The sequence below is a fragment of the Carassius carassius genome, chromosome 43 (assembly GCF_963082965.1).
Source record: "Carassius carassius chromosome 43, fCarCar2.1, whole genome shotgun sequence".
Classification (NCBI taxonomy): Eukaryota; Metazoa; Chordata; class Actinopteri; order Cypriniformes; family Cyprinidae; genus Carassius; species Carassius carassius.
In genome coordinates this window covers 10,211,063-10,225,215 of record NC_081797.1, presented here as the reverse complement: position 1 = coordinate 10,225,215, position 14,153 = coordinate 10,211,063, and the positions used below count along the sequence as shown (strand labels likewise).

The 14,153-nt window shown below is 34.9% G+C and overlaps 2 protein-coding genes across 3 annotated transcripts in view; one reads left to right on the top strand and one right to left on the bottom strand.

Moving 5' to 3' along the window:
• Nucleotides 1–1,915, bottom strand: part of LOC132124535 (chromatin remodeling regulator CECR2) — a 37,430-nt gene extending 35,515 nt beyond the window's left edge. For both annotated transcript variants that reach the window (XM_059535587.1, XM_059535588.1), the window contains exon 1: nt 1,560–1,915. In XM_059535587.1, the coding sequence (XP_059391570.1) occupies nt 1,560–1,679 (120 nt within the window). In that variant the 5' untranslated portion in view covers nt 1,680–1,915. The remainder of the gene's footprint in view (nt 1–1,559) is intronic.
• A 2,789-nt stretch (nt 1,916–4,704) lies between these two features.
• Nucleotides 4,705–14,151, top strand: LOC132125086 (mitochondrial glutamate carrier 1-like). Its single transcript, XM_059536309.1, has 9 exons — nt 4,705–4,812; nt 4,925–5,047; nt 5,867–5,922; nt 6,128–6,218; nt 7,190–7,305; nt 7,522–7,708; nt 9,827–9,996; nt 12,501–12,576; nt 12,691–14,151. The coding sequence occupies exons 1-9, from the start codon at nt 4,793–4,795 to the stop codon at nt 12,830–12,832; spliced, it is 981 nt and encodes a 326-aa protein (XP_059392292.1). The 5' UTR covers nt 4,705–4,792; the 3' UTR covers nt 12,833–14,151.
• The last annotated feature ends 2 nt before the right edge of the window (nt 14,152–14,153 follow it).

The window sequence follows — 14,153 nt, the reverse complement described above, 5'->3', positions numbered from 1 at the left end:
AAGGTGCACATAGTAAACATGCAAAAAGATGTGATGCAAAAAATAAAAAAATCAAACATGACCCAAAAAATGGTCATCCCATAATCATCCAACATGCTAATTAGAAACCGATAATTGGCTTGAAATCTTTTTTAAACTAATATTTACTCTTCAACTTAATTAGTTTGTTAATAATCTACAGATCAATGGCATCATTCCTCTATGAAATATAGCACCTACAGGCAATGCAACTTATTTAAAACTATTGTTTGAATAATGACTTTAATAATTTATTCTCAAGCAATTCTGCATAAAATAAATCTACAATTAACAACAGCAGCAGCATAACAATTCAATAATTATTATTTAACAATAAATATTGATGTTGTCATTATGAACTTCTTATTGTTTATTTAGTTATGGTCATTTCTGCATATCAGACACCTATAATAATCTATCATAAAATAATCCGCCATACACAGGACAGTATTGGTTAATTCCCAATTGATCACGCCGGTTAACTTTTTTTCTGGAAGTAGCACGCGGTGATCAGCACCTCAAATCCCTCCTGCAATAACAAAGCCAGTGACCAGCATGTTTCACACGTGTGGGGGGTCGAGATGGACCGAGTCTACTGACGCCAGGGACAAATTCACTGTTGTTTCCAAATGTAAATTAAGGGGGAGATGTTAAAAATTAGGTGTCAATGTAAAAACGACTCCATTTGAATGTTTCTGGCTTACATTTACATCGGTAGGTTAATTTGAGACTAATTTCACAGCATCAAAAGTGACTAAATCGATAATAACACAAACAAAACAGACAGACTGTGTGGAACAGTGACCAGTTCGAAGCCAGCCTGTGATCCAACAATACATTTGTAACCCAATAATCATGAACTTGGCTTGAGTTTATAACAAAGGACCACGCTTAAACAAAGCACAACAAAACAGGCTCAGGTGATCCAGTTAATCAAATCACTCGAAAGTTTGAGTCGATCACTTATTCGACGCCACTTGCGGCGTGAATCTCAAAATGAAAGAATAAAAACAGGTTTTACGAGAATGAACAGACGACTTTAAACTCCTTAATATAACGCTAAAGTAGGAACAGACCGATTGTATTAATGTGTTGAACTTAAAAAATACCAAACAAAGTCTAGCCTTCAATATATAAGTTAACCCAACGCAGGCAGTTTATAAACAAAGACAAAACCAAACACGATTCACCACTCACAAAACAAGTTTTATCTTTAATAAAATCGTATTTTGAGGTAAAAACGAAATCACAAACACAAGAGTCAGCACGTCCAGTGTTTTGGGCAGACGGCTGGTTGGAGGGTTTAGTTCTGTTATTATATAAACCAACGCTAAATAACTAACTGACTTCGCCAACATCACTATCAGAGAATTGCGTTGGCGTACCATTATTAACGTTAACTCGCTAACAGTGTGAATGCTGAAGTAACAAAGTCATGTGGCTGGGAAATACGGGCAAGTTGAGTTTGTTTTGTTTAGTTTCGTTTTAATCAACCTGGCGGAAAGAAAAGGGAGGCGTAAGTGCGTACAGGTATAATTTACCTCGATTTCAAAGTCTGGTAAATTGAACGCCGTCCTGAAGAGAGAGCAGAAGTGCGCTATGGCGGGGACTTCCCACCAAGACTGGATCTCCTCCACAGAAGTTATACATCCCTGGGACATTTTTCTGTTGTCCAACGAGTGTCTCACTTTAAAAAGTGTGGCTTAGACGATTCCGTCCGGCGTGTTCCTCATATATGACTTGTTTAACTGAACTGTAAAACTTGTTGTCCTTGCAGTGCAGTAGCCATTGCGACGCGTAGAGTCGTACAATCTGTTTCAATCCGCATTTCACAGGAGGAGAGCAGATGGGCTGGGCGCTACCATCTGCGACGGGGGGAGGGGTTTACGCGCACCAAAACAAATAAAATATATATTAAAAAAATCAGTCTAAACCTTTGTTTTATCTATTGTTTGCAATATAAGCCAAGTTTAGTAACTAGCTGACCTGATCGAGTCAAAGTAACAGACACAATACCTCAGTTAGTTATTTTTGCGGTCAGGTGTCTTACCTTCTCTTGAAGTGGTATGTTCATTTAAAGGGAATGCACACACATTTGAATTTCGCTGAAAGGGAAGTTGCTCTGTTGTTATAATTGGAGAATCCTCGCGAGTGATCTAGAGTTGAACGACAGAGAGGATGATAATACATTACACTGACATTTTGCATTTAATTAGTGTAATTAGTTATTCAATTAATTAGTAATTTATTTTTTTCCTATCATAAATTATTTGTTTGATTTAACGTTTAATTGTAGTAGTATTAAAACAAAGCAATGGAGTTTTTGTTTAGTAGCTTTATTGTGGCTGTTGTTTGTTACCCACAAAAGTTGATTTGCACTGTGATTTATTGCGCTAAAGTTGTTTTGAAATATTGCTGTTGGCATAGTGATTATGAACATAAATTGACATAAGACCTGAGATCGAATAATTAAAAAAAAAAACATCAGAATGACACGAGTGTTTAAGACTAATACCTTTTGACTAATTGTAATGATGTTAATAACAAATTGGTGTTCAATATAAGGATCCAGCGCCCCCTGTTGACACGTAACGCACACTGTCGGTGTGCCTATCTATCTATCTATCTATCTATCTATCTATCTATCTATCTATCTATCTATCTATCTATCTATCTATCTATCTATCTATCTATCTATCTATCTGTCTGTCTGTCTGTCTGTCTGTCTGTCTGTCTGTCTGTCTGTCTGTCTGTCTGTCTGTCTTTTTATCTGTCCGTTTTATAGGTCTAAATAGCCCTTAGTCTACATTTTTATTGTTTATAATTTTTGTTAAATTATTTGTTAATATATCATAAGAAAATTCTGTTTACAAGAACTTCATGTGAATAATTAAAAAATGTTGTTCCCAAACAGTAGCATATGCTCAGATGAAGTTGTGTAATGCAATATGCATGCTTCTGTTTGTGTGTATATGTGTGAATGTGTGTCAAGTTTCATTAGTGGAAAGCGTTCATTCCCTGTCTATGTCACTGGGAGTCGCCACAAGAGGGAGGGACTTAAGCACCGAGGGACAATGCTTGTGTTCGTCCAACGGCCCCCGAGAGGCGGCGGGCTCTGTTGGATCTCTTGTGCCTGACTACGGCTGCTGCACACATTGTCAGCGTGCAGAGGGGGAAGCGGACCGCTTGATCCGACCGGTCAATGCACTGACAGAGGTAAGAACATGATAATCATTTTCTCAAACTTGGGAATTGGTCAAATATGTAGGCTTGCGTGAGGGGGGTCTGTTTGCGGTAGTTGTGCAAAGTCTTAGTGAGGGAGTGCTCAGGGACAGATCTCACTTGTCTGTGTTTTGGCAGTGGAAGGGTTTGAATAGAGCAGGGTTGAAAAAAAGTAGTGCTGAAGAGAAAGGCATGCTCAGAATGCCACTGGCTTCAGAAAAGACAGAGCGAGAGGAAGAGAGACGGACAGTGAAAAGGGAGGATGTGAGTATGGAGGAAAAGAGAGAATGGAACCCCAAATGAGGTGAGAGTTAATGGAAACATACAGTAGAGTAAGGTTATGAGAGGGGGACTTTAGGAAAAGCAAGGGAAAAGAGAAAGCAAGTAAAAAAAGTGTCACAATGAAAACATTTAACATTTAATCATTTAGCCGAAAAAGTGTAAAGAAATAGTGCAATTTGCAGTAATGACTTCAGTTCAAAACTGTTTTAAACTTCATATTCATTTTTGTAATTGTTATGTTTGCAGTATATGACACCTTATTAACTGTGAGAATATTTAAAGGATTAAATATTGTAACTTTACAATAAGGTTTCATTTACTAAAAATATTATTTAACATGAACTACCAATCAAAAATACTTATACGGCATTTAATCATGTTTGTCAATGTTTATGGTAACAGTACATTATTAAAATCAAAAGTTCTATATGTTAATATAATTTAATTTTTATTATCTAATGTTAACTGAGATATAAATTATAATAAATTAAATCATAATAATGAACACTGTAACCAATGTACTGTTCATTGTTAGTTCATGTAAGTCAATGCAGTAACCAACATTAACTACTAAAAGCTTTTTATAAAGCGTTACTTTAAATATATTTTTTTAAATCACAGGAGATTTCCTTGCTTGTGTAAATTTTCACCTGAAAAATTATGAATTAAAAAAATTTGAACTACTCAAAGTTTACAATACTTTACAATTATCTTCTCTAGAAAACTACAACCACTGACATACTGAAATTAGATTTTCTATAAGATATCTATATTTGGATCTTATTTTAAAAACGTTGTTGATACTATGTTGAAGAACAGGAAATCATGTTGATAAGTCCCTCACCTGTTAGCGCTCTTCTCAAGATTAATTCAAGAGGTCACAACCTCATTAGCAGCAAGATTAGAAAGACTTTAGAAAGGAGGATGTTCTCTGTTTGTGCACCATAGAAAAGTACTATTCAGACAGTAAAATCAGTGATTAGGCAAGCAATATAAAGTTGTTTTTTTTCCATTGCATAATTATTATTCTAAAAAGTCATTCTGGAATCATAGCTATCCCGAATTGTATTTTTTACTTGTTTCTTGGTTAACAGCAATTTCCAAAGTGATTTTTTTTTTTTTTACCAAAGAGAGGCTGTTTATCCTGAAAGGAAGAGTGTAAAGGTTGGCTCATTGTGCCAGAAGGCTGGCCGGGTCAGTCACGGTTTGTGCTGACACTTTTGCAGCAGAGAGAGAAGAATTGGAGGAAATCAATTAAAGTGTGGGCACAATGGCAGAGAAGAAAGTGAGGTAAATTTTCCACTTCCTCTGAAATATGAGATCCATCTAAGCTGTTATATCGACATGTTTTCGTGTGTGGTTTTTGTCCTGCATGTGTGTGTTTGTGTTCTGGTGTTCACAGTCTCCCTGCTAAGCTGATTAATGGGGGTGTGGCTGGACTGGTGGGCGTGACCTGCGTGTTTCCCATTGATCTCGCCAAGACCCGCCTCCAAAACCAGCAGGGTGCTCATGTTTATAGTGGAATGTGAGTTCAACATCTTTATGAGGTCCAATAACTATCCCCCACTTTGTTTTGGGGTCCTATGATTTGAAGGTACAGTTTAAAAATAAAGGTTCTTAAGTGTAATCTGTGGTTGCATTAAGATCCTTTAACTTCCATGAAATTTTTGCATTGCACTAAAAGTTCTTATGGCCCTGTGTGTTTTTAAAAACATTTCTAAATCTAAAAACAACTGCTTATATGGTTTCACTAAAATAAAGTGAATGGCGAAAGCAGCATGTGTTAGTGATTACTCTTGGCGGAGGACTTTTTACTAATTGACTCAGAAGATGCAAAACAACTTGTGTCGCATGCTTTTGCATCTTTGATCTGTTTACGCAGCCAAATATTTTTTCATCCCTTTTTAAGTAGCTTGCTCTAAGATATCTTTATGCATGTGTGATAACATTGAAATGAAGAGAAGTACTCTCTGTAGTGATGGTGCGTAAGGAGCTCTTTTCTTTTTTGTACACTTATGTAACAAGCAAAATACCCAAGTGGTTTGTAGGCAAGAGACAGGCTGCTATGTTTTCAGCTCTTTCTTTCGCACATTACTAACTCCTCTAAGAATTCTTTGTGAATGTCTAATTTGGCTGTTCATTATACACAAACATAGAGAACATTTCGGTTTCGCTGTTTAAGAGATTTATTCTGGTTGTTAAATTACATACATATGGAATAAAACATTATAATGTATTTGTTAGGGATATTTTATAATGAATTGTGATTTCATTACATTTCAATTTGCATATTTTACAACCAGATTGCATTAAGCATTTCGAACATTTCTGTCTTGTTATGAAGGCTGGACTGTTTGGCAAAGACGATCAAAATGGAGGGCTACTTTGGCATGTACCGGGGTATGAACTTTCTCTTCTTGTCTAGTGCTGACTAGTACTGACTCAAAATGAAAATCAAAATGTAATTTACCACCATGCTGCACATCCCTGCTGATATTGAGGACAGTGGTATTTCAAACATTAATAGTTTTAATTATTTACATGTTCTGGGATATTTTGCTTATGTTAATGTTCTCAGAATTTCACTTTAATGTGTTTTTCTCAGGTGCAGCTGTGAATCTTACACTGGTCACTCCGGAGAAAGCCATTAAACTGGCTGCCAATGATGTCTTCAGACAGAAGCTCTCCAAAGATGGGTAACCACCACTTTTTGACCATTTATGAAAGCATCTCATTACAGTTTGAAACATAAAACAATTCTGCGGCACTAGCGGAAGAAAAATAATGACTCTTACAAACAGGTTTCTGCAACACCATCACATATGATATTTGCCTAATAAAGCTATACTAAATTAAATCTCACAATGAGTTGAAAGCAGTATGTGTTTGATCTACTAAAAGCTCTGTCATTCATGAATCGGACCGCACTTGTTGCGCTGTATGTTTCAAATGATTCACTGAAAAGAACGGTCACATTGGAATCAAAGGAATTATACACCTAAAAATTAGTTGCATTGTATGTTTTTTCATTCTCTAAAAAAGTTTGCACACTTGAGAGTTTTTGATTTACTAAAAAGAATCGGCACATTAGAGTCTGGTTGTGCTGTATGTTACTGATTCACTAAAAATGAATCAGCTCATATGTTCATATGTTCAGGAATCAGACTTCTCTTTGCTGTGCTGTATTTTGTATTTCCCTAAAATGAATCAGCTCATTAGAGTCATACAGTATGTTCAGGAATCGGACATCTCTGGTTGTACTGTATTTTTTTTAATTCCCTAATTGAATCCTCTCATTAGAGTCATTCTTTAGAAATTGAACCTCACAGGTTCCACTGTATGTTTCTGATTCAATAAAATAAATTGCCTAATTAGAGTAAATTGTTTAAGTGACGGGCTGTGCTGGTTGTGTTGTGCTGGATGTTTCTCATCTGCTGAAAAGAACTGGCTCAGTAGAGTGTGGATTCAATAGCTGTTTTAGGAAAACAGTGCAGGCAGCTGTTTTAATATGGTTCTTAACAAAAACCTTAGAAAACATTATCTATAAGCTATTCCACAGAGGCATCTGGGTCACCAGCTGAGTAATCTAAGCAATTATTTCTTTGGTGTAGGCAATAATGATCATTCTCTCATTCGTCCCATCTGTCATTATATCTGTCACTCACAGAAAATTAGCTCTGTGGGGGGAAATCCTTGCGGGCTGTGGAGCCGGAACCTGTCAGGTGGTAGTCACCTCCCCCATGGAAATGCTAAAAATACAACTGCAGGATGCTGGAAGGTTGGGTAAGTGTGTTTATTATGCTCCTGTGAGTGTTGTCCAAGGTATGTAGGTCTCTATCTTAGGATGCCTTACTAAGTACAAAGGTTAGCCAGAAATAAGCTGTTTGAGTAGATTGGTGTCCATCGAACAGCAGTTCCAGTTTCATTACAGCACAAGATAAAATATAAAGATGATATTGAAGATATGAGTTGTAAATTCTCCACTCTTGTCTCCACAAGCTGCTCAGCGGACTGTCGCTGCCCCTGCCTCTACCGCTGGTCCGACCCCCTCGCTGGTTGCCTCTCGGGCAGCACAGCCGGGCACCAACGCCCTTCCTCAACCTTCAGCGACCCGTATCACCCTAGAGCTACTTAAGACTCGAGGCCTCAGGGGACTTTATAAGGGAGCAGGTGCTACTTTGATGAGGTAACAGACAATCAGCCATATAACCAACAGGAATATGGACTATAAGGAATGTTTTTGACCTTTTCAAGGAGTACTTCACTTACAAATGAAAAAACTTTCATCATTTACTCCACCAAACTTGCATGACTTTGTTTCTACAGTGGAACATAAAATGTTTAATTTTTAACATATTGGTAATGGAGCTTTCAAGGCAAAGAAAGAAACCAAAAGCACTGTAAAAGTAATTCGCAGGACTCATGTGCTTCTTTTGAAGCAATACAAATCATCATTTAGTCATGAATAGGCTCTATTTTAAATTGTTATTCATTAAAATATTTCCCCTCCAGTCAGCCTTTACAACTTGTTCACTGAATCAGTTAGAATTCAAGAATTGAATCAGTCTGATTTGTACACAAATCATTAAAATTGGTTGTGTGAACTAGATCAATAAATTAAGTGCAAAGATCAGAGATCAAATCCAAAGATCAAATCAGATCCAAGTCTGGATTGAATGAAATTTGTGATCATCTTTCTTCGCTGTATATATGTGTAAAGTAAAACCACTCCTTGAATGAGGAAACAAATTTTATTTGATTTTATTCATAGGGAACTGATTCAAATGAATTGACAGAAGTAATGTTGTGCATGGATGAATCATTTATAATAAACACTGCAATATTGCATTAAAATAAAATAAAAATGGTCAGTTTTGATTTTATGGTGGTCCGTTCACACCAAGAATATTAACTATGAAGATATCTAGATAAGTGTCTACATCAGTATACAGTAGTCTTATGTTGTCTGTCACTTTAAATGCTTGAGCTCTTTAAAATTGAGTGGTTCTGATTGGCTGTGTATATTTTTATTACTCACAAGTTGAAAAAATAGCTCTGAAGTGATTCCATTGAAATCTTTCCTGTGTGTCACAATCATTATAATTATGAATGGAACTTTATCATTTTAATTATCGTCCTTGGTGTGAATCGGCCTTTCTTGAATCAGACATACCTACTAAAGATTTGGTATCACTTTATTTTACAGTCCTGTTCCCCATGTACATACTATGTACTTATTATAGTAATTACAATAACTATGTAATAACTAGGTACTAACCCTGAACCTACCCCTAAACCTAACCCTACCCCATGTAGTTACCTTGTATTACCAGAACTTTCTTAGGTAAATACACTGTAAGTACACTATAAGTACATGTAAGTACACGTACTGTAAAATAAAGTGCAACCAAAGATTTTAATAGAATAACATCTCAGATTTTGGTTTGTTCATTAAACAAATCTATTGTATGATTTAGGATATAGTGCATGAGTCATATGGACAGTTTTTATGAAATTCTTAGGTGTCTTTTGAGAGCCCAATCATCATACACTTACATTATATAGTAACAGAAACAAAGTAATTCTTTGAAAAGGTCACCTTTTTACGTTTCATAGAAGAAAGGAACTCATAAAGATTTGGACCATATGACACCCTTATAAATAATAACAGAATTTGCTTACAGCTAACATAGCTTTGTTATTTGTCCTAAAAGGATAGTTCACTTTCAGTTGCTGGTCCCCATTGACTTCTATAGTATGGAGAAAAAAAAACAAACAATGTAAGTCAATGGGGGCCAAATGAAGGTGAACTATCCCCTATCCATTTATTATTTGTTAAAATAACTAAGCCATATTAGCCGATCAGTATCTAGATCTTTTGCAAACCTTCATTGACGTCTTAACTAACTTTTTTTTTTTTTTAACAAAAGGATGAATATACCTCACACGACCTTTCACCTTTAGCACCTCCCACACAAACCCACTCACCTATCCTAAAGCCCTCCCCGGCAGCCTGTGATGTAATCCCAGCTGAACTGATGTAAGCTGCCAGCTGTCAGTTCCGATCTGTTATTCATAGCTTTTAATTAAACGGAGGCAGAATTCTCTTCTTAATGGCATTCTAATCAGAACCAAGTCTGTTGTCTCTAGGCCTACACAGCCTAAATTTTATTTCTACTCTCACACTTTCATGTTTTACATTTACAGACTAACACTAATCAGACACCGCGATCAGTCACGACTCATCAATAATGCCCTGCAGCTATGTCTACATTCTGTGGCTCTGTTTTTGTTCTCTGTGCAGGGATGTCCCGTTCTCTATGATCTACTTCCCGCTGTTCGCCAACCTCAACGCAGTGGGCCGCACTAATGATCGCCATAGCAGCCCCCAGGAGCGGGCCCCCTTCCTGCAGTCTTTCGTGGCTGGCTGCATGGCCGGCTCAGTGGCAGCAGTAGCTGTCACTCCCATGGACGGTGAGATGCAGGCAAGAGAGGAGTAGAGGAACACAGTTTGCTCTCTCTCCTTTGGAAATGTTTGCAGATAAATGACTTCCAAGCCTGTAAAAATCATGCGCTGCTGAGAATATATATATATTTAATATATGTAATTATATAATATATAGTATATCATATACAGTAGTCAACATTTGAAGTGGAACAAAAAAGTTAATCAAAGTTGCCCTAGGACAAGAACGGGTATTGTTTTGGTTTTAGGACAACTTTGATGAAAGGTTTTGATCCACTTGAAATGTTGACTACTATATAAAGTGTATATATATTGTATTATGAATCCAAACTTCCCTACTGCATATATATATTTATAGTTCTCATTAGTAGCTAGTAACATTAGAAAAAACAAAGTGACGATTGCATTTAATAAGTGTTATTTTATAATTATTATTATTTAATATTCTTTATTTACTAGTATATTCATCAATATATGTATTTCATATAATATTTTGTTTGTGAATATTTTGAGTTTGATTTTTGTATTTTCAGTTTTCAATTTAATTTTAGTTTATGTTAAAGTAATTTGTGCTTTTGAAATTTTTATTAGTTTATTTTATATGTACATTTAGCTTTATTTTTTTATTTAGGTATTTAATAACTTCAACTCAAAATATTTTTTTTTACTTTATTTCAGTTAGTTGCCAAAGCAGCATTTTCTATTTTTGTTTGTATATTTGTTTGTTTATTTATTAGTTTTAAGTTTCTTACCTAATCTTTATTATTATATTTAATATTTACTTTAATATTATTATTTATTTTATTTCAGCCTTATTTCAATTAACACATTTTTTATATAGTTTTAGTTTTTTTAAAGCACTTAAAAAAACGTAACAGATGTATCCACAAATAGTTACTTACACACATACATTCATTTTTGTACATCTATAGTCTTTTGCGCAAGTACTCAAAAATGTGTAACATTTCAGATTACTTCTAGTACTGAAGCTTAATCAAATTAATCCCTTAAAAATATTTTTTGTGGTGAATTATGAGTACATTTTTACCTAACTGTTCCCTAACTAGGTCACTCCGAGCCTTTCAATAAAGGCACAGAATGAGTCTTTTGTTTCTGAGTGATTAATTAGTGAAGTCTTTGTGCTGTGGTAGAGTCCTAATGTGATGTGTAGACTTAAACACTTCATTTGCTTTGAAGAACGTGCAAAGTCTGCTTTATGCTTTCTATTCAGAAAGTGTACTGTTTATAGGTCGTCTCTACATCGATTGTATCATCAGAGAGATAATTCTTTGTCACCTAAAACATCAGTGAAGGGTATAGAAGGATTATTTGGACAGTGGAAACACTGGCAGTTGCTTCAGTGTCTCTATTTGAAGATTTGGCACTACTGTCTGCAACATTACATTGTTTAGAAGCTGATAAATAGAATACAGGAAACCTATCACCCAGTTTTTCATCACTTAATAAGTCTTTTGTTACTTTTTTAAGGGGATCATACAACTTGACCGACACTAATTAAAGTTCATGTTCTTAAAGTCCTTATGTAGAAACATCTAATTAAAGTTTAACTTAAAAAAAAAAAAAACAGCAGCTTCAAAATTATAAATTTAGTTTTGTTCTATTTTTGGCAATTTTAAACGAATTCCCCAAGGGAACCTATACAGTAGCAATGTTGATTATTAAACAAATCTCTCTCTCTTTTTTTTTTTGAATCAGAACTTTTATGAATCAGTTAAACTGGTTTACAAAAACGAATCGGCCCATTTTGTTCATGGATCTGAATTATTTATAGCGTATTCTCTCGAGTCAACATACTTTTTAAGTATTTAAAAGTTCACAAGTGTAAACTGAGTATTTATAAATTGATTAGTGTTGTTCAGTGAAGACTTCTATTCAGATTTGGACTTTTATTTAGAGTTTTACATTTGTTATGAAGTGAAGCATGCTCCAACAAGCTGAATTGGGACAAATGAAATCATAATAAATACCTTTTTTAATACTTTAATCAGATTTCCTACATGTGGCTTTAATATCGTATTTCAAAGAATTTTTTCAGAGAATGTTTTTCTTTTCTTATATTAACTGCACTGCATTTAAGAATAATACATTAAAAAATTAAAAAAATGATATTGTTTTAGAGAATGTAGGGAACATATGACAATAACATTATGACTTAAAGGGATAATTAAGTCAAAATGAAGTTATATTTCAGTTGATGGCAGCCATTGACCCCCATATTTTTCCCCCTCTACACTATGGAAGTCAATGGCTACCATCAACTTCTTTTAAGTAAATGACAGAATTGTAATCTTTGGATAAATCATCCCTTCAAAAGAATTTCTAAATAGTTTGTTCTTTAAAAAAAAAACAAGATCTGTTTGAAAAAATTAAATTCTTGGAAATGAATCATACTAACTACTGTGCAGGTCTTTTATAACCTGAATTTGGGGAATCAGATCTTAAAAATCATAAAATATTAATTTATGTATCTATTAATATTTATAATTTTCAGTTATAAAGACCCGTCTACAGACCTTACAGAAGGGGGAAGGAGAGGACTCCTACAGAGGCATCCTCGACTGTGTACGGTAAGCTTTATATTTGCTTACTGTATTGATGTATTGATTCTTATAGGGTGCTATACAGTTTCCATATTCATTTATCATGTTATTTAAATGGCAATAACTCCTTTTTTTCCACAGGCGTGTTATAAAACGAGAAGGACCATCTGCATTTCTTAAAGGAGCAGCGTGTCGAGCTTTGGTCATCGCTCCGCTCTTTGGCATCGCTCAGGGCGTGTATTTCCTGGGCATCGGCGAGCATGTGCTGGGGCTGCTGGGATAGCGGCAGGTGACGTCACCTCAGTCATCATACACGCAGTACTGTTCCTACATGGGCCAAGGTATGAAGATGAGAGATGAAGGAAGACGTGGCTAAAAGAAGATCAAATGATGATAAAAGAAGCTCCCCGACTGTATTTGCGATGAGGTTAATATGGAGGGAATTTCACATTACTAACCAAAGGAGGTTAAGACACTTTGGGAGAACAGAGGAGGGTTATGTAACGTTAACATAAAAGCCTATATTGCACACTAACCATGTTTAAATACCTAAAAACTACAAACAGGGTTCTTAAGGTAAGACAGGGTCCTGTTCTGACTAATCCGGAAGGGTTTTTTGTCCAATTAATATTGTTTTTATGTCTTTAAAGCCCATAGCTACAATCAGTTTTAAGCCAACGTGATTCGTGATAATCAACTTATCGGTTGTGAACAAGGTCGATGTGCATTTAAAAAAGGTATTGAAGCCCATTTTCACCAAGGAATAAAAAACAATGATAATTTTAATTTTTTTATCTTATGATTCAGAATTTATTCCTTGCAATTCTAAGAAAGAAAAGTCAGAATTTTTCTCAGAATTTTGAGTTTAGGTCTCACAATTCTGTTTTGTTTTTCCCTGCCACCAAATAAAATTTTTAAAAAGGTAATTGTGTGTTTATCTCACAATTCTGTGAGGTAACGGCTTGCAACTCTTTACATCTTGCAATTCTGACTTTTTTTCTTGCAATTCCATGTTTTTTCTCACAATTATAAGTTTATATCTTGCACTTCTGACTTTTCCCTCCGAATTCTGAGTTTACATCTCACAATTTTTCGCCACCAAATGAAAAAATAAAAAAGATCATTTTGATTGTTTCTCAAAATTCTGAGTTTACATCTTGAAGTTCTGTTTATATCTCTTAATTCTTAGTTTTTTCCTCAATTCTGAGTTAAAATCTCAAAATTTTGACTTTTTTTCTCTGAATTCTGAGTTTACATTTCGCAACTGTTTTTTACACCATTGGAAAAAAAATTAATTGCGGCTGTTTCTCACAATTCTGACGATAGGTATTTTGTTTATATCTCACAATTATGCTTAGAATTCTGACTTTACATCTAAATTGTGATTTTTTTTTTCCATAGAAGTCTGTTTTCACATCTCGAAATTGGGACTTTTTTCTCTGAATTCTGAGTTTACATTTCACAATTCAGATTTTTTTTTCCACCACCGAATAAATAAAAAAAGGTAATTTATCTCAGAATTTTGAGTTTGTCTCACAATTGCAAGAAAAAAGTCTGAATTAAGACATAAACTCAGAATTGCCAGAAAAAAAATCCCAATTATG

Excerpts from the sequence above, each read along its gene's own strand:
- LOC132125086 (XM_059536309.1), top strand. The coding sequence starts at position 4,793 with ATGGCAGAGAAGAAAGTGAG. Across the intron at positions 5,923-6,127 it reads CTACTTTGGCATGTACCGGG|GTGCAGCTGTGAATCTTACA; the intron begins GTATGAACTTTC and ends TGTTTTTCTCAG. Across the intron at positions 7,709-9,826 it reads GCAGGTGCTACTTTGATGAG|GGATGTCCCGTTCTCTATGA; the intron begins GTAACAGACAAT and ends TTCTCTGTGCAG.